General features: G+C 32.7%; 3 protein-coding genes across 8 annotated transcripts; 1 reads left to right on the top strand and 2 right to left on the bottom strand.

Moving 5' to 3' along the window:
- Positions 1-352: 352 nt before the first annotated feature.
- LOC108904438 (multivesicular body subunit 12B) lies at positions 353-8353 on the bottom strand. Of its 6 annotated transcripts, none has more exons than XM_018706994.2 (6): positions 8170-8353; positions 7869-7961; positions 7670-7811; positions 7392-7617; positions 884-1244; positions 353-828 (listed from the first exon to the last, which is right to left on the bottom strand). In XM_018706994.2, the coding sequence occupies exons 2-6, from the start codon at positions 7938-7940 to the stop codon at positions 742-744; spliced, it is 888 nt and encodes a 295-aa protein (XP_018562510.1). In that variant the 5' UTR covers positions 7941-7961; positions 8170-8353; the 3' UTR covers positions 353-741. The 6 variants fall into 6 exon arrangements, with proteins under 6 accessions (XP_018562510.1, XP_018562514.1, XP_018562515.1 ...); XM_018706998.1 differs by having other exon boundaries at positions 7670-7821; positions 8170-8352; XM_018706999.2 differs by lacking the exon at positions 8170-8353 and adding an exon at positions 8017-8136 and having other exon boundaries at positions 7670-7821.
- A 531-nt stretch (positions 8354-8884) lies between these two features.
- Positions 8885-10238, top strand: LOC108904439 (box C/D snoRNA protein 1). The gene is made up of 4 exons (XM_018707001.1): positions 8885-9027; positions 9079-9343; positions 9397-9853; positions 9912-10238. Exons 1-4 carry the CDS (start codon positions 8957-8959, stop codon positions 10067-10069), a joined length of 951 nt encoding a protein of 316 aa, XP_018562517.1. The 5' UTR covers positions 8885-8956; the 3' UTR covers positions 10070-10238.
- Positions 10239-10328: 90 nt separating this feature from the next.
- Positions 10329-11715, bottom strand: LOC108904440 (vesicle-trafficking protein SEC22b-B). Its single transcript, XM_018707002.1, has 4 exons — positions 11527-11715; positions 11361-11470; positions 10996-11303; positions 10329-10678 (listed from the first exon to the last, which is right to left on the bottom strand). The coding sequence occupies exons 1-4, from the start codon at positions 11599-11601 to the stop codon at positions 10530-10532; spliced, it is 642 nt and encodes a 213-aa protein (XP_018562518.1). The 5' UTR covers positions 11602-11715; the 3' UTR covers positions 10329-10529.
- Positions 11716-21247: the final 9532 nt, after the last annotated feature.

The raw sequence follows: 21247 nt of genomic DNA, 5'->3' as shown, positions 1-21247 counted from the left end.
TCAATTAAAAATAGCTTTATTTAAGGATGATTTTCTTACATATACAAGTTGTCCCGCTTTATTGGTGTATATTCCATTAGCACAGTAAAGAAAAAACAAATAATTTTTATTTTACATTGATTCTATGGGATATTTGGAACCTATAATTTCCTCAAAATGTAAATATGCAAAATTTTTTTAGGCGTTAATTTTGGGGAATTCCTATTTTGAATTTTCAGTTTCATTCAATAAAAGATATCAGTTCGATTTCTATTTACTTATCATGTGCGTATTTTAAGTAATTTATGAACATATTGATTTTTTCTGTCTCGATTTAAAAAAAAAAATAGGTTTTAGAACAAAACGCAATATGTAACTCATTACAGTATATTTACAAAAACTTATAGTATAAAATATTGGCACTAACTAACAGTATGATAATGATAATCGAATAATCTCTATAAATATATTAACTACATTAGATATATTTCCTCAGTGCTTTAAAATGTGTATGTAAATGGTCGCTATCACACGTACAATTTCAAATTACTGAAATTCATATTAAAATAATTAGTAATATAACATCAAAATTTTACACAATCACGACTAAACTTAATTAAAAGGTTCTAACATTACGTTACAATCCATAACTAAAAGATCGTGGACGAAAAGACAGGAACGAAGGTTAAATCAAGAAGAATAAAAACAATCCCACAGCAGTTCTTGGAAGGTTAAAAAAGTGCAGCAATCGTCAGCTTAAATTTAAGTTTGTCTCTCCACTGTGAATGGGTAGTCGTAATCTCTGAGTATTTGTTGCATCGCTCTTGCTTTTATTTTGGGGAACTGAAACTAAAACAAAAACGCTTTCTTAAAAGTTGTATCTCGTATTTTAGTACGTATTTACCTTGTCAGCCGTCTTAGAAGTCAAGAACTTGGGATTCACGATGAACGGTACACCATCCAGAGCATGAGGTATACCAAGAGTATGAGTCGAGTGTTGATGAGGCACTGCTGGTGTTGGGGGCTTGGGAGCGGGCCTCGTGGGTCCAGAGGCGGGATAGCCAGGCCTAAGAATTTCGTAATCGTGGTCGGATTCTCCTAACGAGGGATATACGGGGTTGCCTGGGGACATGGGTGATGGTTTTGGCGGCCTAACTGGGGGAGAAGGGAATGAGTTTCCGTCACGTTTGTTCGAGTCTGCATTTGCATCACCACCGTCCTGAACGTTGCCCATCTTGTAGCAAAGAGTAACTCCGTTCAGTTCCCTGAAATGTATATACTTGAAAAATCAACTATTGCAAATAAATTCAAAAAATTTGTTTGAATACATTTGATCGGATTTTTTAAGAAAAAATTGCTTTGAATTTATTTGGCATAGTTTAATACCGTTGTAAATATAAGAAAACTAATAAGAATGATTGTTTTCAATTAAAATTATGCAGTATGAGGATTGACTGAAAATAGGAATATACAGGGTGTTTTTAAATGAAGTAGCAAAAATGGTACCAGTGAATGTAGAGCCAAAAATAAGAGGATTGAAGTAAAAATACCTTATATGAAAGTTGCACCCCTGAGGCGATATACCCTCTTAAACGAGGGGATTGAAATTCACATTTTAAGGTTTTTCTTTAACATGAGGAATACTAGAGACACGAAACTTGGTATGAGCATCCTACTAATAAAGAGACAACTTTTCAATATTTGTTCGATCATTGGCGTATTTTATAAAGGAGTGAAATAGTCAACCCCATCGCAATATTTTATTAGAAATTTTTTATATGAAACAAATTATTTATTTAAAAATATTTATTGGAAATACTGATTTATTGCGCAACTTTTTTACCTTTTGTAATTTTTCGATAAAACCGATAATTTTCTAGTAAAAAAATTTGATGCGTCATCGTTCACTAAAGGGGTAATTGCGAACATTTGTAAAAATAAAGTAGGCGGATATCATAACAAATAAATTGTGATTTATCATATTAATAAATTGACACTTTCTGTCAATCAATAAATTAGTACCAATTGATTAATTTATTATCAGAATAATTATGGCAAATAATATTTATACCAATGACGAATATGTCGACATGCTCCAAGTGTTTTTCGAATCCAGAAAAAATAGTAACCCTGCAATAAGATTATACCACCTAAGATATCCAAACTGACCGATTCCTCATAGACAAACATTGGCTTCAGTGGTGGAAAGAAGGCTTTGCAAAACTGGTAAAATTCAGCACAATCGTGAGGGTGCCGGAAGAAGGCGTAATGTCCGAACTGTTGAAACTGAGGAAGCTATACTGGAACATCTAGAACAAGACTGTGATACAAGCGCAAGCCAGGTGTCCAGGCAACTGCAAGTTTCTCACAGTCTTGTGTGGAATGTAGCTCATGAAAATCTTTTATACCCTTTTCACCATCAACCCGTGCAAGAATTGAATGACCCTGATTAACCTAACCATGTGGATTTTTGTCAATGGTACATTAATATTTCCAGGCATGACTTAAATTTCCTAATGAATATACTTTTCACCGATGAAGCAAATTTTCCTAGAGTAGGTGCACTAAACCTTCATAATGTTCATTCATGGTCGGAAGAAAATACTCATGAAATATTTGTTTCAAGATGTCAACATAATTTCAGTTTAAACGTTTGGATGGTTTGGTTAAACGTTTGGAAATACTCTAGTAGGTCCTTTTATTCTTCCACACAAGCTTGGAGCCGCCGAGAGATTTTTGAACGAAAATCTTCCAACATTACTTGAGGATGTACCCTTCGCTACACGTCAGGTGATGTGGTAAATGCACGACGGGGCGCCTGCACATAGTACACTTGCCGTTAGAGAATGGTTAAATTTAAATTACCCGAATCACTGGATTGGTCGTGGTTCTGATGCCCCCGTTTGTTGACCTGCACGTTCACCTGACCTAATGCCTATGGATTTCTTTTGTGGAGACACGTAAAAGTATTGTTTATGCCACTCCTGTTGCCTCCTCAGAAGAACTACGCTTAAGAATATTTCAGGCAGCAGATGACCTTCGCAATAACCAAGAACTGTTTGTGCGAGTGCGTTATAACTTCCACAGACGTATTAGGTTATTCTTGCAGCAAAATGGAAATTATTTCGAGAATATTCTTTAAATTTAATTTTGCATTTCTTGTTTTTCGTTTGTATTAACTTTTATTTCAGATAAATAACTTTACCTAATACATGTCCCATAGTCAAAAGTTATCAAAAATTTTTCATTAATTAATAACAAATTATTCTTAATGTTATTATTAAATTACCAGCTTATTGACAGAAAGTGTCAATTTATTAATATGATAAATAACAATTTATTTGTTATGACATCCGCCTACTGTTTTTACAAATTTTCGCAATTACCCCTTTAGTGACCGATGACGCGTCTAATTTTGTTACTAGAAAACTATCGGTTTTATCAAAAATTACAAATGGTAAAAAAGTTGCGCAATAAATCAGTCTTCCCAATAAATATTTTAAAATAAATAATTTGCTTCATATAAAAATTTTTAATAAAATATTGCAATGGGGTTGACTGTTTCACTCCTTTATAAAATACACAAATGATCGAAAAAATATTGAAAAGTTCTCTTTATTAATAGGATGCTAATACCAAGTTTCGTGTCTCTAGCATTCCCCATGTTAAAGAAAAACCTTAAAATGAGAATTTCAATCCCCTCTTTTAAGAGGGTATATCGCCTCAGGGGTGCAACTTTCATACAAGGTATTTTTACTTCAATCCTCTTATTTTTGGCTCTACATTCACTGGTACAATTTTTGCTACTTCATTTAAAAACACCCAGTATATGGTTGAAGTCCTGCAGTAGTTAGTTCAAAACGGATAAAAAATCAATTTTTGATTATTTATTTTGCTAAAAAATCTTTCAGATCAACAAAAACAACATTATTTTTATATTTGGAAAATTTAGAATAATTACAAACACATTGCAAGGTATTGTCTGAAAACCATTTGTCCTTATTTTCAAAATTTTTAATTAAACACCTTAACAGATGCCCAGACTTGTGGTAACATTGCAATGATTAAAAGTTTTGAGAATGGAAATAAAAAAAAGCATAATTACAGACAATATGTTTAATAGAAGTTTATTGTTAATTAATTAAGGTCTTATATTTGTGTAGAGCATTCCAAATTTTGGTCCTGTTAAATTTATCTAACAATAACTTAAATTGTAGTTACAGTATGTGCGACAAAGAGATACAATAATATTCAATACATAATTTACTGGAGTGATAAATTGTCTTTATCTATTGCTATCGGTATCGCATTGTTGATATAAGAGGTACTAAAATGCCATTCTTTAATCTTCTGGTGCTTGTACATTTTTTACATTCTAATAATTTTGACAAATAATTAGTGAATGATATAAAAAGTTGATTGTTAATGATGTCAGTTTTCTTTTTGTATTTCTTATTTGTTTTTTTGCATTATTTTGTAAAATAAAAATTGTTTCCACCTTATAGTAGGGTTAATATTTTTCGAACGAATGAATTGTAACTGAAGTGGTCTATATGAGGTTTACCATTTTACTTAGTTTTTCATATTATTCTTGAACATAAAATAAAGCTTGCACCAAATTTGTTATTTTCTACACCATTTTTATTACGGCCTTTATTAGTTCCTGATTCAACTTGTTTTCAAGAATTATGTTTTTCTGGTAGAAGCGTACTAAAAAAACTCGACTTTAGTAATGGATGTTTTTGCTCGAACGTACGAGGGAAAGTTGCAAAATTGTCAGGAATCGCTTTTTCAACATAATGAACTGAAACTTTGTACTCGGGCTAATCTTTTAGAGAGAAATAACTTTTCATTATAACATTTTCCCCTAGGGTCGATAATAAGAGTACTTTACTCTTGGGACTATTTGCATTTTTCGTCTGCCCCTCATATACAACAAATGTTCTATGAAGTTCGATAGGCGCTATTTTGCTTTAACGACATGCATAAAGTTTTTTCCCATGTGGTGCACACTTTTTGGATAGCACTGTATGTATTTTTCAAATATATGTTTGATGGTATTCATAAAAAAAAATAAAATTCCTTTCTGTGAAACAATTAGTTTTTGACTCGGTTTTAGAGTTACTGACAATTTATTCAACTACATACAAATACAGTTAATTTGTGCATTTACTTATTCAAATCCCTAGCGTAAGTTTCATCATATTTAACCTGTAATCTATTTAGGAGATATGTTCATACAATCTTTTTTGTTTATTTGTAAAAACTAATAAGGTGAAAATTAAACAATATTTGAAAATTCTTATGATAAAGTAAGGTGCTTTCCTTATTAGTCATATAGATTATGTGTTTCATTAAAGTATTAAGATAATATCATTAATTTATCTTTCNTCCCACATCCCCCCAACACCAACATATACTTATACGCCGACGACCTGACAATCACATCCCAATCCGTAGATCAGAAATAGCCATTATCATTTACTGAACATGCAACAAATACTGTTATAATCTACCAAAACTCGTTAGAGCAACTTGAAACCTGGTGCAACAGTTCGGCTATCCTTTTTACCAAACGAAAAATTCCACAAAACCTTGACAGACCGACACTATCCCAGGAACCCATCTCCTGGAATCGACAAACACGATACCTGGGCGTGACGATGGACCAGCGTCTCACGTGGAAACCGGACATCGTGGAGACGGTGGCGCGAGCGAAGACCACCAGGGCTAGGCTCTATCCCTTACTCAAAGGTGGAAACACCCTCAGTTTAAGGAATAAGCGAACGCTTATCAAGGTGGTACTTCAACCGCAGCTAACCTACGCCTCCACGGCGTGGGGTCACGCGGCAAAAAGCCACTTAAAGTCATTACAGGCTGTGGAAAACATAGCCCTCCGCACGGCCACCGACGCGCCCTGGTACGTAAGAAACACTGACATATTACGAGACTTACAATACACAAACGCTACACAGACAATAAGACAAAACGCGGAGAAACGATTTGACGTAGCCGCTAGACATGACAATCCCCTCCTCAGGCAAGCCGTTGACTACGTACCCGACGTGACCGACAAACACAAAAGACCTAGACACCAACTTTTTGACCCTGGGTGACCACCCCAATGACCCCCCCCCTGCCCGCTAACCTTTTCTGTTTCAGAGACAGCCAGGATCAAGAAACGAAGACAACGACACACACACACACACACACACACACCCCCCATACCCTCCTTAACCCTCCCCTCCCGCGCTAGCCTAAGGGCCACCTTAGCAAAGCGCATCCCAGGCTGCATAGCCGCACTACCCTACCCAACCATACCACACATAAACATGACACTACCCCCGGGGTTTACACAGACGAGCCGGCGAAGCAAGAAGAGCGCCAGAAGAAAGGGCCCTAGCCGGCGGGGCCCAGCCAGGACAAAAGGAGGTCCCACAAAGCGCCTACACCGGTCGCATTTGCGGTCGGGGTAGACGACGGATGGGGCCCACCTACGAAGGCTGTCCAGGCCTACACGAGATGAGGCAGGATAAAGAGGGATAATCCCCCTCGATCCCAAATCATTGAGGCCAATTTCTAGCCATGGAATAATGGCGCGTGATCATTCTCATAATATTGGCATCAAAAGGATTTTTAACAAATTGTAGGTTTAACTTATAAAAATTTTATTTATTTGCATTAGCACTAATCTGAAAAAAAGTTTGTTTGAAAAGAAATAGCCATTATCATTTACTGAACATGCAACAGATAATACTGTTATAATCTACCATGACCGATTAATAATATACTCAAGTATACAATTTAAGAACAGTGAGGTTAAGTTTTATAATAGTTTATATTTTATATCCTCATGTTTTAAGTTTACTAAAATTTTGTAATACCTACCAGGTGATAGATTTCTACTATCAGAACAATATTTACACAACACAATGTGTAAACTTCAATATATTTACTATGTGTAAATAAACATTTAAATTTGTGAGTGGATTTATTTATCCTTATTACTAGGTTGTACTTTGAACTACAGATTACACTGCTACTTTTTATTTTGATTACAATAATCATGATTTTATCAGTACACTTTCAATAAATAATGGATATAAGTAAAAATTCTTAACTATTTAAATTATTCGTCATATCAAAAATATTCAAGGTATTACAGGAATTTATCTTAAATTTGTAATTTATTTGGTAGTTTTGGTACATAATGATTTATATTTATTAAAACATGTTCTCCTCTCAATACAGTAACCAAATATTTTGTTCTTATTTTTTTTGCCAACACAAGTTCTTTAATTTTCAACAATATTACACAAATTTGTGTGAGACAGATATTTCATAAAAAAGCAAATTTTACGATTATATCAGAACTCATTACTGGAAGGGCTATATTACAATATATGACTTACCCCGCAAATGAAAATCCTGCTGGAGCTTTCTTTAGACGACTACAAATTATGATATCGGTCACTGCTGTCCTTATTTCTCTCTTATTCACTAAACGGTAACAAAATAGTTTTTTCCTCCACGCCTTTTGTTCACTATCGGCAGTTCGGTTCAATAAACTAAAACCTTTCGGGGGATTAGCTTTATCTGTTAATACTAAAATTTCCTGCACTACAAAATTTGGCAGTCCTAAAACAGGAAGATTATATTTATTGTCGATAATTACAAGTCTTCTGCTTACCTTCGGTTTTTGATAGACACAAGTATCTAGCGCCACTGCTTTTGAATATTGAGCTTTCTCTTAAATCAGCATCAGAATCTTGATCGTATGTTTTACAGATGGGGTAAAAGCCAGCTGGACACTTGTCCAAGTTTTCTATAATCTGAAAATAACTTAATTTAAATATAATTTCCTGGCATTAATAACTATAAACACTTACTTGTATAGCTGTGATAGGTCTATCATCAGGCAAAGAATTAAGTATCTTATGCTGGACAGACGATTTTAACATTGTAATCAGTCTTATCTGTCTCTTAAAAAAAAGTATAAATGAATCAATTTATTCTGTTGCATTTAAAATGCAGTACCTGTCATGATAATTTTAGCAAGAACGTTTCAATTTACTATTAATAAACTATTAGTCAGATTTATTACGCCACAGAAGTTTTCGTTCTTGGTCTTGGTACTTGTGGTACTACAATTACCGAATTACCAATTCTTTTGTTAAAGTGAATACCTACCTTCACTCGGAATGTTGACCTTCACAGGAAATCCGGAAAATCAAATGGAGTGAATCAAAAAGAACTAAACGATCATATTTTTGTAGTGAGATATGCTTCTGCTATCATGGGATAAAATTAATAAACTTATCTCTACAATTGTTATCTCATTGTGAATAACGATAAGATAATGCAGCAACCACCACTCCCGTACTTCAACAAAATCACAAAATAAAATGATAAAAAATTTGTCATTTAAACATAGCCAATCAGAATTGGTCTCGTTAATTACACAAGGGTAATTCACGGGTACGCCTTAATTACTTAAGCAATAAAACCAAATAAGGCGCCTTATACATGCAGTCAAAGAAACTATTACTAATACAGGGGTTAAGTAGAGTAGAAGGATATTGACCTTCCTTACCGAAGAAAATTTGAAGGAGTACATTTCAGCGTTTCATTTTTTTCAAATTTATTAAATATTTCTACGAATATTATAAAAATTAATAAGTAAAAGCAAAAAGTAAACAATATAAATTTGTTTTATCTGTACTATCTATCTTTACTGAGTTTTGTAAAAGGAAAAATTAAACGATTTAAATTTATTATTTAGGGATTCGGTGGAGGCAAATGAGACAAATAAACGTATATTTTCATTTCAACCATCGATACATACGTAAATGCTGTTGGCAGCACTAAATTTAATTTTTAAATTTTATGTGTTGGCAATATGAAATTTTACACGTGCTTTTTGTTTTTGAATTGTATAAATCAAATATCTAGATTTTATAAGGATTAATATTAAGAAATGGAAGTTGATACAAAACCCATGGATATAAAAGTTGAACCAAGTACTAGTTCAGCAGGGACCTCTTCCAAGTAAATTAATCTACGAATTATTGATGCTACTTATTACTTTACTTTTTCTAGGTTAGGTGTATGCGAAGTTTGTGCTTTCCACGATGCTAAATATACTTGCCCAAGATGTGAAGTCAAAACTTGCTCTCTAAAATGCAACAAAATACATAAGCTGGAGATTGAATGTGACGGTCAACGAGATCGGACTAAATTTATCCCATTAAACAAGTTCACAAATTTAGATCTCTCTAGTGATTATAGATTGTTGGAAGAAATAACTAGGAGCGTAGAGGCGTCAAGAAAGAAATTTGGAAAAAGATGGACACACATATCTGGGGTAAGACGTATATACTGTTTAATATTTTCTCGACTAAAAAAGAAACATTGCAGCCCTTAATGAAACTGAGAAATGCTGCTAAGTCGAAGAGGATTACATTGAAATATTTACCATATAAATTTGCAAGACGTAGAGCTAATTCTACTTATTTAAACTATAAAACTAATATTATTCATTGGCAAATAGATTGGGTATTTGTTAGTGCAGATAATTTGAAGTTAACTGATAAAAATGTACCTGAAATTGCACCAGTCAGTTCTGTTCTAAGTAAACATTTATCCAAGCAAAGCGATAACTGCTTACAGGAAAAGTTACAGTATTATCAGGCTGCGGATATCCCTGGAATAAGAGTATTAATGAAAGCGGAACAGACAAAAGGAAAGAAGTTTTATGAGTTAGATCCTACTTTAACTTTAAGGGAATGTTTAGAAAAGAAATTAATTATAGAATATCCGACTATATATGTTGTTTTAAAGGATCATCTTTGTGGTTATAACGTTATAGACTCGGGTGAGTTATTATCACTATTTAAATCGGCTGTTCTTCAAATTGATAAACTTAATTGTAGATGATGAGGATGACTCGTTAGATGGTCGCATTAAATCAGGAAACGAAGTTGTTACAAGTATTGTGAATAATGCTGAGAATGATGAAAGTTTGTACAGGTCTCTCAAAAATTTACTCTTTGTTTCTGAGTATTCTGATGAAGAATTGTCTCTCAATTAAGATAAAGGATATTAAAGTACCTGTGAAAGAAATTGGATAATTGTTTTCTTGATATTTGTGATAAAATTTATTTCATGGGTGTAATTAAGGAAATGCGAATATTTAATTTTGATTTTTTTTAATATTTCTTTTTTTCTAAATAAAATATAAATAAAAAATATGCAGTAAGTAAACTTTCTTAATAATCCCCACCAAGTTATACTCCGTAACTGTATATGTATATATTACTACAAATTAGAGTAAAAAAGTAAAACGCAAGTTAAAAATATAACCATAAGTGTTATTTATTACAACAATATACAATAATTTTAAATGTGAAGATTGGTACCACTAAGCATATAAACCACAACTTACATCCTATCACAAGGCTATTTTAACTTACACCTTAAATAGCTGTGATAAAAATCATTTTGAATAATTTTCCGCCACTTGTAAATTAAAATTTTTCTGCGGCCAGCGATTAAAGTACCCAGAAGTACAAGAAAAACACAAAGACAACTATACCTCCTATTGCTGCTTTAACATACATTGATTTTGTGTTTAAATATGTTGCATCTTTCTTGTATTTTTCTGTTAACATGGAGAGATTCTGTGTCTTGGTATCCAATTCTGAAAAAAAGTATTACGATAAAAACAATCTTTTTTCGTACCTAATAAATTACTGAATGCGCTATGTTTACATTTTTTCAATGTCCTTTTATCACACAATGTTTTCACATTCTTAAAGCAATCTATTTACGACTGCATCCACATAATAAGACTTTTATGATATAAGGTACTGATAACTTTTAATGATAAAATAAATAGAAGTATAAAATATGTCAAGTTCAAGAAGTTTACAAAAATAAATTTAATAATAAGAATAATTGAAATTTATTTTACATCGTCTACAGTTTTGTAATAACTTATATAACTGAGTATCTTACCTGATAAAACGGTCCCTCTTTGCAAAACATCATCGATATTTTGTACCATGATCCTTTGGACGTCGTGTAACTGATTATTGATTGTATTTAAGTTCCTTCTTGATCTTGAATCCGTAAATGATTTCTTTGCTTTTTGAATGTATGTATCAAACTCTATGAAGGTATAAGGTCTCGTAACTGTATTTACTCGTTTACCATATTGTGCATGAAATTCTTGAGCTATATCTTCTAAATAGGAATAAGCTAGTCTTTTTGAGTAAGCTTTTTCACATAATACTAAATAGCATACTTCATATTCTATTAAATAACTGCAATAATAATTTTATTATAAAACATGGGAAATCAAACGAATGAAATTAACATACTGAAATAAATATGGTCCAGTTTCTATTGTACATCTAGGGGGAGATTGGGGTCCTAATTTTCTAAATAACATTTTTGCTTGGTTTTGATAGTCCAAAATACTTCTTCCCGACTGAAAATGTTATGAGTTATGAATAAGTATTAGAACAATTTGTAAAAGTAACAAACCTGTTCATCTTCTTGCATACTTGCCGCAAGTGGAAGGCCATCTGCCACTCGGGCAATCATTGTCATTAAAACCATAATTATTACTTATATTTTCCAATTTTTTAAATAATTTATTTTAAATAAATGATGTGTTTTCGTATTAATCGAAGAGGTTATTATTTACACGTCATGACACACACGTCAGTTAAATTGACATGACATAACAGATATTACAGTTCTCTACATTATCGAGTAGTTCAACAGATACACAGACCATGAACTTTTAAGAAAATAATAACCACTGACAAAATTAGAGATGAGAAATCTGGTTCATTTTGTTGACCCGGTTCATCGGTTTCGGTTTCTCGGAACCGGCTCAATTGAGCCGAATTTGTCATGATGACTAGTTCTTCTCTTCTGTATGTGTCTTCTGTCTAGTTTCTAGAACACTGCTACCCGTGTACCGTGTAGCCGAGTGAATGTACATGTACTGCGTAGATCACTTAATAAAATTAGTAAATAGATTCATGTATTATTTTTATACAAAAAATATAGAATCAACGCAAATGAAAAACAAATATTTTTTAATGTATGTCAAGAATGTTAGAAAACATTGCAATTTCAATAAAAACAGGGTCACTATTGTTTTGTCTTAATAAATTTAAGATTTTGCTAGATAAAAATGCATATACGGCGCATGTATGCGTGCTACATTTTCAACAGAAATTAATAGAAGAACCAGAACATGTACATCGTATCAATGCCAGATTTACAGTGGTGGGGGCCTGTAGGCTGAAAATTGGTGGGGGCCTATTCAAATTTTAATAAAAAATTATATTTTTCAGAATAATTTTTCTTTCTGGTTCATGATAGGGTATTAAAAAAATCTTAAAAAAAAATTAGTTTTCATAAAAAATTTTTTGTTAATATGGTGGGGGCTCCTAGTTGGTGGGGGCCTGTAGGCTGCAGCCTACACCAGCCTCTAGGTAAATCAGGCACTGCATCGTATACATGATATTTTGGATGTTTTTACAGGATATTTTACAATTTTTTAATATATTGTGATGCAAATAATGTTTAATTGTTGTTTAATTTAAAACAACGTATGTGAACACATACGAATTTAATTTGTTAAAAACATCGTATTTCAACGCTTCTGATAGAGAAGAAAGTCGCATGCGGCGTTTATACTATGTACCCCTTAATAAAATACATGCACATAAGTCTATATCAGACACATACGGTGTTTTTTTCTAGTTTTCTAGGATAGCGCCGAAGAAAATAAGAATGACACAATATTAGAAATTTAAAATGCACAAATTTTTAAATATAAAGAAACAAAAACTATGTTTTTGATATTTGTAGATGGGTAGGTATAATGCGATGTAGATTTCGAAAATGTAATTTTCTCAATTTGTCACAAAACTGCACATTCGGTCTTTATCCAAAGCAGGGCAGTGTATCGAAAATTTTGGAATCAATTTTTATTAAATGATTATTTTTGGTGAATTAATTTTTTTTGTATTTATTTAAATGTAAATTTGTTTTTACTACTTATTTATCATTTGAAAAAGTAGGGAGTGATACATGTTAAAAAAGTCAGTTTAAGTACCTACTTAGAGTCTAAACATGAATGTATAACTTTAGATATTAGGACTATAAGTATAAAAATTAACTTGTAGTGATCTAACACGGTACTTTCTCTAAAATAATAATGAGGACTGCTAGTAGTGCTAGTGGTCTGAGCACCCAGATATACTTTTCATAAATCTCTAGTCTGTCAAGTTTAAGTGTGAAGAAGAGTTTTTGCAAAATAAAATGAATGATGCGATGTTTATGCTAGAAATATAGTAAATTATTTAAAAAACGAGTTTTTCTATTCCAATATATGTTTTCATATTGTCTCATTGTCATCAGTCTCGTTATTGTCACCATACGCGCAAGTATTCTTTATACACCATATACCATTCACACTCGCGTATAGTACAAAATATTTGAAAAAATAAACTGATAACTTTTGGGTCCGTTTTCAGCTTAGCTTTTATCATTTTATTAATTTGACCAAATCATTTTGAATAATTTGATGGTATAAAAGTTAAGTTTGATGTCATCAAATTATTTTGATCAAACAAATTTGATGGAAGTTTGGCAATCTCACATGGGTCTATAATGAGTTTTTAAAAAGATCTTAATTCTAGTCGTAACTTTACAATAATCTTAAACTCTAGTCTTAATTTTAAGCCAATATCTTTAACTTTTTTATAAAAATGTAGTCCCAGGCTTAGAATTGGCCATCAGTAACGGAACATACGTATAGCTAGATAGGAAATGAGGACTTCTGAGCATGTGTACTTGTTGTGGTCTTGGTATTACTTCCAAAATATAAGATAGGATATTGCTAAGACTAAAACTTAACATTTTTATAAATTGGCTAATTGAAATCTGTATCTTTAACTTTTTACGGCAAAGACTAAACTTAAAACGTTAAGTTTGGACTAAAAGTTAATTCTGGGATTTTTTTTTATAAACTCTTCTTAATTTTTACTACGATACATAATGTACATGTAGGTATGCTTTTGATTTAGTCCTGGTACATTTAAATTAAAAATTTCGTCCGACTAATGCGAAATATGAAAATTGTGTCAGTGTTGCCCCATGATAGGTTATTAAATATCAAAGACTTTCTCGTCAAAAAGTAATCATTTTTCATCGAACTGGATAAAAATTTAAATTAACTTTAAACAGCGCCGCAGCAAAAATTACCCCGATTCGAAAACGATATGCTTTTGGACTGGTGGTGAGCGATAATTTAAAATCTTTTTTAAAACCAGTCCTTTTCCATAAAAAGCTGTATCGTATTCCGGAACACACACAAGGGGATGAAAAAAATTATTACGAGATAGCGATATTCTTTTTTAAAACTGCTCTGACAAATTGGAGTCTATGTTACAAGTTACAACGGTTTATAGATGTCCATATTTTTTTCCAACACATGCATTTAATATTAATTTGTCGAATCTGCCATACCTTTTCTTTTTCCTTTTCGTGTGATATATGTATTGTACTGCAATGTGATCCAGTTGTGTAATTTACAAATTATGTATGTAATCTAACTGAATAAAATAACCATATGCGTTCAATAATTACATTCAGTAGATTGCATTTCGCTCACCAGAGGAATGTAGTTTAATATTGTGGATTTCATCGCTATTAATGATTCTCGAGTTATGATTGGGTGACAGGCACCTGATTGATGAGGCAGTTTCAGTAATTATACTCACATTATTAACTATTAATGTCCAATCCAGCGCGTACTCGCCCGCCGCTGGACGACTACGCCACCCTCTGCCCCATAAATATTAGATTCTTTTATACGGAAAATAGACCGGAGTATGGTAGGACGTTAGATGATGAGAAAAGCGAGAAAGAAAATCTTTGTATCAGAAGTGGGATTAAAAAAGGTTTTAATAATAACGAGCGTTCAAATAAAAACGTGGTCAAGTTGGTTCTGAAAATTTGGACGTAGGGCGTAGCGTATAGCTAATGAACTTAAACGTCATCTGTCAAAGCGCTATATCGCCGCTATCAATTTGAATATTTTCGTTTTAAAAAGCGTTTAAAATGGTGTTTTCTCAAGAACAAAAAGTGTTTATAAGCGGACTGAAGAATTAAAAGAAAATGTCCAACAAATAATGGAAAATGCGCCAAGAACTTCTGTACGTGTTTTATCACAAATGGTGGGAGTATCAGTCGGTACCTGCCATACAGTGTTAAAAAAAGATTTGCGTTTGTTCTCCTATCGTTTAACTTGTCAGCAAGAACTTCATGAAGTTGATTTTCCGCGACGGGCTGTATTTTGTGAATGGTTTTTAAACAACTACGGTGAACTTCATAATATCACCTTTTTTTCTGATGAAGCCTGGTTTCATTTAAGTGGTTACGTAAACTCACAGAATATGAGAATGTGGTCTTCTGAAAAAACAGATAACTTTTTTGTCGAGGGCCCTCTACACGCTCAAAAAATTGGAGTTTGGTGTGCTCTCAATCCAAGGAGGATTTATGGACCTATTTTTTTTAATGGTACTCTTACTGCGCAAAGGTATAGAGAAATTATCGCTCCTTTTGTTTACCAGCTGGAAGAAAACGAAATTACAAACTTTTACTTTCAACAAGATGGCGCAAGGGCACATACGGCAGGCGAGACGATGAATATGTTGAGGGAAGTTTTCCAAAATCGACTAATAAGTCTCAATTGCTGAACATGAATTTCCACCGAGGTCATGTGATATTACGCCGTGTGATTTCTTTTTGTGGCCTTACCTTAAAAACACTATATTTGAACTGCCTATTCCTGATTTAAACCATCTGCAGGCTCGACTTATAGACAAGATTCGTGAAATTAACAATATCCCGAGCATCTTAGAAAATGTCTTTAATTCTTTGAGGAACAGGTATGAAAAGTGCATGGAACAAGGAGGGGGACACCTTCAGCAGCTGCTTTAATTTATTGTTATAACAAGGAGGGGGACACTTTCCGCAGCTCCTTTTAATTGTTTGTTATTGTTATCACGATTATTCTTTAAAATAAAGTTATATAGTCATTAACGTTATTGAAACTGACAGCTGCTATACAGCTCGTTGAGAAATGAGGTTAAGTTGGTCGCTATAAGCTACTCCCTACGTCCAATGTGTCAGAGCCAACTTCGACCACGTTTTTATTTGAACGCTCGTTATATCCTTTCAGACATCTCCAAATTGTGACATCATTTGGGTACTTTTTGCAAAAAATTTGAAAGTAAGTATTGTAGGTGGTACTGTGACAGACTTTTCAACTTCACTTGTTCTTGAGTATTTTTGAAGAATTGTAGAACTTTATCAATTATTACTTTAGAAAAAAATGTTTGTCCTAGTATGATACAACGCTACAAACTTCAACAAGGCGTTTCTTGGTCAAAATTACCACAAAATGTTCATATTGAATTTGACCCGTTTACTTTCAGAAAGATGTATCCCTTGAAATATCCTATACAAGTTTAGCACTGCAGAACATTAGTGGACTTGATACTAATCTTTTTTTTAAATAAGAATATGTTTACTGTCTAGAGCAGTTCTGCTACTGAGAGCTTTTATAGTTAAATATTAAGACGTATTAATGATATGTCACAAAAACGTCCAAGAATTTTGTAAGAATCCTTATCTGTTACAAATCAATTCTTTAGGACGCAGATGTGCACCCCAATTAGTAGTACGTTTCGTTAGTGGTCCACTACCTGTTCCCATTGTGTTCTGTACAATAGTGACTCCATTGTGAAGTTAATTGGATATTAAGAATCTCATTCTTACACATACACTTCGACCTTAATTGACAATTTGATTATCAGTCTGTCCAGTCGATCGGAGGACGCTTGTTTCGTGGATAATTTTCGAAATTAGAGTGCCCCGGGTGGGTTTTTGATCCTTGAAGTATGAAAATAAAGCTGTTTGTTAAGAGTGTTTTACAGAAATATGTTCCAATATTCCATATCACTAAGTGAAAATTCGTGTTACTACTAAATACAGTGCGATTTACGTCTATACAGGGTGTTAGAAGTTTGACTGCCTTAATTTTAAGAGACGATAGAATACAATAAAATAAACAAACAAACCTTATATGACATGGATCCTAAACTCAATAAATTCCGAGAAAAAAATTATCAAATTTTCCAACTTGATGCACAAAAGTTCGATTAATTAAGGAATATTGACATAACTGCGTGCATAGAATACCATACAATACAATGTTTATCACTTTTTTGAACTTCTTTATGTTTAATTCTAAAAAATAACTAGCGTTGTAATGAATTTAAAATTCAATAAAATTCATATTGGGCAATGTGACAACGGCGCGGCGATTAACACGAGGTACTAAGCTGTCCACCAATACACAATTCAGTTGGTATCTGGAATTCGACCGTATCGGAGTGTTTTTTGCGTACCACTATTTCCTTTTTTTGAGGTGTTTTCCACCAAGTGCGCGAATATTGGATCGTACGTGCATTGAAAATGGAGGTGAACATTTTGAGCATATGTTGTAGTTTGTTTTGTACTTGTGCGTTTAAAAATTACTCAATTTTGCTTTTTGGCAAAATTATTTTTAATACGTATGATTATTTGGACGACGTGAATCTTTGGGTATATTAATTACATATTTTTCAAATTCATGATTTAATTAAAAGTTAAGTTCCTGTTTTAAGAGAATCATAATTACTAAAATTCGAGCTAAAATTTAAGCAGAACACTATCTTCGTACTACAAAATCGATACATTTTATTTTATTCATTTAAAAACTGGAAAACAATTGTCTTGAAATTTACTAAATGTTTCACAATAATAGTTGTTTACATTTTTTCCGTAGGACAAGTCTGTCGCGTGCACACGTAGTAGCTGTGTAGTGTTTGGTTAAGCGCTGTTGTCACGTTGTGATGAAACTCCCCAATATTAATACTCGTTGTATTTTGAAAACTGTTAATCTTACGCCCCTGTAATATACAACTTTTTAGTTCATTTATGATTACTCTATCTCATGCTGAAGTAATGGCAGTCAAACTTCTTACACCCTGTATAGTTGACAGCAGATGGCGCAGAGTGTAGATGAATATTTGACAAATATTTGGTTTTATTATCCTGCTTATTCCGTACATTTTGAAAATAGAACACATATTTTATATGTATTTGTAACAGAATAGTTTATATGTAAACGATAAACATCGATGACCAATAAAAAAACATACAGTCCGTACAATATTTGTTGATATAATTCCAGGAAAAGAATAAGCCAATAAAGTTCTGTTATCGGAACTACTGTAACAATTTACCGCGGCAGGGAGTGCCTTGAAATTTTCATTTGGAAAAATTTTCTTAATATAATTATACACGTTAAACACGATACTCTTGTCGAATGCGGTTAATTCCAAGAAAGTGACGCAGAGGTCTTCTTGGAATTCCATCTCAACAAATATTGTATGGACGGTACTTTCAACTGGGGTTTCTGCGCGTAATGATTTTGTAAACATCTTCGTAGATCTGATTCGAAAGTTGAGCGAAATTCGAAATCATTTTACCGAGTCATTTAGTTTTGTAAAGTTTTATTTTATTTTCTGTAAAACACGAGCTAGATAAGGTAGCAGCTAATGTTACCGATGGATTTGTGTGGAGAACATCTTATTTGTATGATAATCAGTTGTATGCATTTTTATTACATAGAAAAACAGAGAACAATTCGTAATTTGTAACAAAAGTTAGGTTAGTTATTTGTTATGACGTCAAAATGACGACATTAAATTGTTTAGATCAAAGCCTGACAAGGCATAGGAACTATTATTTTTTATTTACTGTTTTATTATTTTCTTTAACTAAAGACTTTTTGCATTTATTTTTTCAAACTAAAATGATTATGTGCTCATTACTGCAAAACTCAGAAAAGATAGGTTGAAGATAGGTATTTAACTGTATTTACTATTAAAATGAGTTGCAAGGCGATCAAATATCTATTATGGCATTATTTTATATTTTGATCCACTGTCTTATTTATGTTTACCAATATGTGTAGAAAAATATAAATATAGATACAAAAAATATAAATTTCACTTTAGATCCTTGTATAAATTATCTCTTAATGTCCTAGATTTGACCTACTAATGAAAAATCAAAGAAATCCTTCATATTAACACATTCCCGACTAATTATTCCATTTCCCGCAATCTTTTACCACGACAATGGGGTTAGTTAAAAAATACAATGGAACTTCTTCGTACGCTCATTAGTGGTTCTTTGGAAGCACGGTTTTTCAACTTAAGATATTAATTTGTTGTTTCTCATGAAAGGTTCAATTAATACTGCGGCAAACTCATAAAAAGGATTCTTAAGCGGTCTTAAAGACTTGAGAAAATGAATATTCCTTTTTCAATAATGAAACTTCATTTTATGATTAATCGTGTGAAGTTATACAGGGCGTCATAGTGACATTATGATANATCCTATAATAATAATTTTCACAATTGTGATGAAAATTGCGATAAAAATATTAAGTACATTTCCAGTATAATTATACATCTGACAACAATGATACAATTAGACTGTGAATAGACCAGGCTTCATCTAGAAATGTAAATAAATAAGTCCCCTTTATTTAAATGTCCTTAGAAGAGAACAATTTTACTTTTGCTATGCCAAGTAATTGCTGCCATAACTTTTGTGGTCTCTCCTTTGTTTACATAATTCCGCCAGGTGCAAGAAGCCGATGCTCAATACATTGTCTCTACATTTATGTGTGATGAATTAGCGCAGGGCAGACATTTATTTTATGGTCTCATAATTGTGTTTTTATAAATAAAATAAATAAATCTGTTTTTTAAATCTTATTCATTTTAATAGTCTAGTCTAGTTTTAACATAGAAGGTATCCATGTTAAAAACATGACTGAGCGCATTCTTCCTGTATCAACATTAACTTAAGACACCTTGTATTAATATATTGCTGAAATACTTACTTTTTTTAATGATTTTTTCAGATCATTATATCATTTAATAACGCAAGGTGCACATATTACTGGACAGTGACACCATTTCGACCAAGCAATTACCAGCCAAAACTTTCAGCGTTGCTTAACTCATAAACTGTATTTAATAACACAACTTTCCGTAGTAGTTCTCGTTGATGCATCTGTATTACCGCCATCAAATGTAGAGAATCCAAGCTCATTAAGTTTTTAATAACGCTAATTTACCGTCTATTATTACCCCCCGACTAATAAAGTCCTCATCATAATTTGGTAGCAATGTCTTAAACGACAAAAAACTGAACATTAAGACATCAATAACGCCTCGGTTGACATGAAAAATGCCGGGCAGTTTATCTCTCCGTTCGTAAATTACCACCTATTAATATTCCGCGTTATTTCTTGAAATGATAGCAGCGGCCGAAATTAAAACTTAAACGATGGTTTGACGCCTTAATCTAGCTACGAGAATGCAAGGGCGTAACGTCATCATCCCCTTTACTAAATTACTTGTAAGGTAATGTGAATAATAACGGGCATATTTCAAAATGTTTTAAAACTGCACTGTCTATGGATATATATATATCTAAGTATGAAACAAAAAAGGACACTGTCTATGTTTCTACACTAGACTCTTCACATGGAAGTTACCATAAAATATATAGATATAGTACGTAATAATAAGTACCAGCAAAAATTAACAAACCAATAATTTTTTCAAATTTTAGTAATCTCACTATCCGCGTCATAGTGCAATAACATGTACATGTCTGCATTTGATCTGAAGCTTCGCATCGATCAATTTATTCGTTACGTATCTAGTGGCATCCTAATTCCTGTCCTGTCGGTCGGACGTACCAGTGAACAATACAGGTTTTTTTGTTGAGGGACGTTGGTCGTGCATTTCATTGTCGTTTGTGACGCTTTGCTTAGTTGAGTGTATGGCACGTGTTTTTATGGCAGTCAGTAGCATTGTATATCGTGAGCGTAGAGCGGTACACGTATTGAACATCTTTAGCCTATTTCTGCTACTACAATGAGTATTACCGCTTACTAGCATAATATAGATAACTACTGTCTATCTATTTGATTGTCTCCACAAAGTTTCCGATGTCTAGTGATGAATGAATGAAATCGACAGGTTTTTAAATTTTTATTAACTAATGATATTGTGGAAAAAACTGCTGCTACTTTTGAACTCAATGG

The sequence above is a fragment of the Anoplophora glabripennis genome, unplaced genomic scaffold (genome assembly GCF_000390285.2).
Source record: "Anoplophora glabripennis isolate ALB-LARVAE unplaced genomic scaffold, Agla_2.0 scaffold133, whole genome shotgun sequence".
Lineage (NCBI taxonomy): Eukaryota > Metazoa > Arthropoda > Insecta > Coleoptera > Cerambycidae > Anoplophora > Anoplophora glabripennis.
The sequence above is the reverse complement of the archived record's forward strand: the minus strand, read 5'-3'. Positions and strand labels throughout refer to the sequence as shown.